The 5,186-nt window shown below is 32.1% G+C and overlaps 1 protein-coding gene across 2 annotated transcripts; it reads left to right on the forward strand.

The window, feature by feature from the left end:
- Positions 1-2,846: 2,846 nt before the first annotated feature.
- LOC8258232 lies at positions 2,847-4,513 on the forward strand. 2 transcript variants are annotated; one of them, XM_015723516.3, is made up of 2 exons: positions 2,847-3,256; positions 3,401-3,849. In XM_015723516.3, the coding sequence occupies exons 1-2, from the start codon at positions 2,944-2,946 to the stop codon at positions 3,622-3,624; spliced, it is 537 nt and encodes a 178-aa protein (XP_015579002.1). In that variant the 5' UTR covers positions 2,847-2,943; the 3' UTR covers positions 3,625-3,849. The 2 variants fall into 2 exon arrangements, with proteins under 2 accessions (XP_015579002.1, XP_002526060.2); XM_002526014.3 differs by lacking the exon at positions 3,401-3,849 and adding an exon at positions 3,899-4,513 and having other exon boundaries at positions 2,859-3,256.
- Positions 4,514-5,186: the final 673 nt, after the last annotated feature.

The following is a 5,186-nucleotide window of genomic DNA, read 5'->3' on the forward strand; positions in this document are numbered from 1 at the left end:
CATGCCACCTGGTGGGTTACATCAGGATCGCGTGCGCACCGGTAATGATCATTGACATAAGATTATTATGGATTTGTTTGCCCTGATCGAGCATTGCTCTCTGGGCTGAGTTCAGTTGATTGCCGGAGTTAAGGTCTCTGATCGAGTAACGCTCTCTGGGCGCTGGCTTACTTGGAATTCAAGTGTTCAGGCTGGAGGTAAGGACCCTGATCGAGCTTGCTCTCTGGGCACCAGACCTGTTGGATTAAGAGAGCCGAAAGGCTACTAGAATTTGGGGTTAGGGTTCTATTGAGCCACTCTTCCCGTAAAAGTAAAAATATATTTTATTTATTTATTTATTATGGTATTGATTATAATATGAGTTGTATTTACGTGCATGGTTTGATATACTGATTCGAATAATTAATATTTTCTGTGAAGACTGCAATAGTCTCTAGATTACTTGATTTTAACTCACTCTCAAGACTGACAGTCTCAATTTTTTTTTTCAGATGCGTGACTGTTAGTCTTCCCGCGACTCTTATTCAGTAACCCGATTCCTTCATCATCGGGTGATGTATTTGATTTGGTTTGTAAATTGTAAATCTTAGATTCTCCGCAGTAGTAATAGTAGATATATCAGTTGTAAATTTTCTGAGTTTCGGGTATTGCCTAATTTTTCTGGCAGACCGAATTAATTGTAAATTTAATGGTTACGAAATTGTGGAATCAATCGTATTAATTGAGATGAGATTTGATTGAGTTTGTGAGTATCAGGCTTACTATGGGATTCGGTGGCCTTACGCCTACCTATTCTCTAGTGCCGGTCACGGGCCCACGGATAGGGTCGTGATAACATCATTACACTTGATCACTGGATGATTTCACCTGCAAATATTATATAATTTTAATTATTTTATATTTTAAATTATAATAAATATAATTAAAAGCAAGTGTCTTTTATATAATAATTTTAAAAATTACTATTTAAATACTATAAAGATACCAAATTTGATTGTATAAATGATCGAAATATATTTTATTTTTGTAACAAGATATTTGAAGTATATTAATGTACTATATATATATATAATTAGAATGCTATAATAGTTTTCTTTTCAGAATTAGAAAGCATATTTTTGTCATTTTCAAATATAATGATCTCCAATTGATGTTTTTTTGTATTTATCTAGACTCTGATATAATCTGCTGAAATTTCTTTGGATATATACTATTTGAATTCCAGAGACACTTGTATTGTTACTGAGTTATGAGATGTAGTTTAATTTGAATTTTGAAACTGAATTTTCACTTTTTCTTTTTTGTTGTTCAGTTTGACAGTTGCCATGAAGTTGTTGGATTAATTTTTTTTTTCTTTCATTTTCTGTTTTCATTTCAGTTTGAGTGTTTCAATGAAATTGATTTTATGTTAAAGTTATTGATTGTATTTCTTGTTTTGTAAGAGCACTGGTATTGGAAAGAAAGTGTTATTTTCGGTAGGAATGTGCTGAAAGTTTAAGAATAATATAAACAAAAAACTTTCAATTGAGATGCTGTATAAATAAAAATCAGTATTTTTGACCGTAAAGACAAGATTTTATAGCACAAACCTCATATATATGTGCTTTTCCATAATCATTTCGGGCCAACGAAGAAAATGGAAATAAAGTCCAATTTGGTCCTTTATTTTATCACTCAAATTTTATTTAGTTTTTTTTTTAATTTATAGATATTTGTTGTATATTTAGTTTAAATTAATTTTATTTTTATAAAAATAAGAATGAGTTACACAATCTTTAAAAAAAGCAGATACAATGAAAGATAAAAATATTAATTTTTATATTAAATTAAATTATTAAATTAAAAGGAATACATATATATATATATAAACGAGGCAGATAAATAAATATTATTTTTTTAATATTCTTACTCTTCTCTAATAATAGAGAAGATAAAACGATTATGGTAGTAGTGATACCGAGAGCGGTGAAAACCAGAACAATTTTAATAGAAATAATGATAGTAATAGTTATTTATTATTGTTTAATTATATTAATTGTGCTAAAATTATAAAATTATTCTTAAATTATTTTTATTTTAAGAGAAATGACTCTTAATTTTTATTGTTTAAAATAAAATTTGAATTAAATATGCAAAAATCTAAATTAAAAAGTTCATACTGGCCATTGATTCCTGACGGGGAGATTAAGGAGAGCAAAAAGAGAGGCCTGAAAAGCGACACGATTAGAAGAGAAAAGCATAAGAACAAGTGGACAAACAGTGAATTTAGAGTGAGTTTCAATAGAAGGAAAAGGAAAGAAAGATGTTTGGACAAGCTTTCTTATATCTCTAGCAGCTTCGATTTGGATATTTAGATCCCATTTGCCACTTATTTGATACCATGTTAATGCATATGATGGCAATTCTTTCTAGATTTGGCCATATAAATGCAAATGTATCTAAATTTTAATTATTTAATTAGTTTAATTTTTAATTTTTAATAATATTTTAATATTTTTAACATATATTTTCATTTAATATGTCTGTGTATTATAAAAAAGTGTTTAAATATAATTAAAAAATAAAATTTAGATATATGTTAAATTAAATTAAGAGTTAAAAGTATTTAAATATTAAAATAAAATAAAATAAAATTTAGGTGCGTATTAAATTAAATTAAAAATTAAAATTTTTAAACTGATTAATCGATATAAATTAAATGACATAAATATATATTTTGCAATATAAAAATATTTGTGTTTGAAAGTTTATTTGTCCAAAATATTAGTTGAGGGGGCAAATCTGATCTTCATCACAAACATTAAGGACAAAAGGAGCCGTTTCCCAATAAAGTTTTCAGGTGGAATGGCGCGTGCGAAGCCCGAAGGAGAAAAGAAGAAGCTTTAGTAGTACTTGGCACCGTGAAGACAGGAACACCAGCACTGTTCTTGCTTTACCCTCCAGATGGGAATTAGGGATTACATTTCTTCAACGGCAAATGCAGTGAATGAAAATGCCATTAAACCTGTTAAAACCTTCTGCTCCACCTCTTATTCTCACGGCCATGCAGCTGTTACCATGATAGGCAAGACCTCTTATTCTTACGGTTCCGCTGCTGCTTCCAAGATCGCCAGCGCCATCAGAGTCAACGCTGTTGAAAAGGTGAGCCAACAATTACAGGACGAAGATGCCCAATCCAAAATGCGCCAATTTGCCTCCAACATTGCCACCAACGCTGCCGGATTCGTGTTCCGCGAGGCTCTTAAAACTTTACCTGGTATTTTCTTTTGAAAATTTTATTAACTTAAAAATAAGTCGCATTTCAATTGTGTACAATTTTTCTTGGTGTTTGGTGGCATAGATAAAAAAATTGGTGAAAAAAAATTGCGTGTGTGATCTAGATGTATGGCGGTTTTGTTAGGTGGATGGCTATTGCTTGAGCTTGTGTCACAATCTATGCCTGAAAACAAGAAATCGCAGAATCATAAAAAGAAAGTAGTGAATGCATTAAGATCTGAATCAGAGAATAATGAAGATAAAATGCATGAGCTGGATACAGAAGAAAACTTAGAATCTAACAAGCATGCAGCCTGTAAAACCCAAGCTCCATCAATCAGGAAACAAATTCTGCATTCCAAGATGTGAATGAACAACAAGTGGATCTAATCCGGGTCCGAGGCATGATAATTAATTATAATGTTCTGAATGATAAGTTGGGTGTCTGATGGATAAACAATAGTGTGCGGAGATATGAAATATGATCATCATTATGATTGTAATTTGTACTTGAATTCGTTTGAAAGCTATCCTTGTGTTATAGTACTCTTGTCTTCCATATTATATGTGTTATTGATATGGAATTTTCCTCAAGTTTAGTGATGGATAATAGATTTATGTGCCGATCTTGGTCCTTTATCAGGTGGAGGACCAATTGTTGAGATTGTGTCACGCTCCTTGCCTGATAAAAAGAATTTGCAGAATCATAAAAAGGAAGAAGCAGAGGCATTAAAATCTAAATTGGTCGATCATGAAGAAAAGATAAAGGAATTGCAAGCTGTGATACACAAAATGAGAAAAGAACAAAGCAATTCTAAACAAGTGCTTAATCAGGCAGAGGTGCATGAGCTGGATGATGTGGAATTAGAATTTAGAAAACTCGAAGCCTATAAAAACCAAGCAGCAGCCGTCAGATTTCTTAGGACAATTCATCTGCATTCAGATGAGAATAAACAACCAGTGGATCAGTTGCGAACAATGTTAATGAAGGGGCTCATTAGTAATCATATCCTGCATGATATTAACAGCACCAAAAAATGCCACGAGTCGGATGCATGACCTAGAGACAATAGTTTATCTGTGATAATCATAGTTAATCATAATAGTGCTCATGCATGAATTTCTATGGAAGCTATTCTATGTTATTGGAAGGCTGTCTCTGCTCAGTATTAGTATGATGTTTCTGTAATGATATCTGCGTGTGTATTGGATTGTCTCTGTAGAGAAATTATGTGGAAGCAGTGCTTTCTCTTGTTAAGTAGTTCTACTAGTTTTTTTTTGCCTTGATTGCCAGAGGTTAAGGTACTGTTGGGATTTCATGTTACAACTACCGCATTAACATTGTTGTCATTTACTTATAATCATGCGGGAGGGAGAAGCAGGGAGTTTTCTGCGGTGCGCGAAAGTGTGATGGAGTTATTATTGCAGAGCTCATAATGAAGATTCATGAGTTTTTGGTTTGAACTTGTTTTTATAACATGATGGAGTTGATGCGTTTGCCGGGTTTTGCATAGTTACTAGTTAGATATCAAAGCATGCCTTCCATTCTGATTTCTGAAGTTATTTGGAGAAAACATGCATTCCATCTGTATATTCTCTACAAACATAACTTACTCTTTTGGCAACATTTGGTTCGACGCTAAAGAACTCTTGGCAATATCTTCGCCAAGGTCATAGTCTAATAGACCACAAGACACGAACTCCAACTGGTAGCTTTGAGTTCCAAAAGTGTATGGTAGATCATAGATGTACTTAGGATAAGTCTATTCATCACTGCAAGCGAGTGAATGATGCAATCACTTAAGAGACTAAATTTACTATTATATCCTTTATTTTGTTTGTGTATGCATAAAGTTTTATTATTGAGATTTTGCAACCCATTGCATTTCGTCTATTGTCATTTATACTAATATATTGCAAAATCTATTATT

This window comes from Ricinus communis, chromosome 1 (assembly GCF_019578655.1).
Source record: "Ricinus communis isolate WT05 ecotype wild-type chromosome 1, ASM1957865v1, whole genome shotgun sequence".
Classification (NCBI taxonomy): Eukaryota; Viridiplantae; Streptophyta; class Magnoliopsida; order Malpighiales; family Euphorbiaceae; genus Ricinus; species Ricinus communis.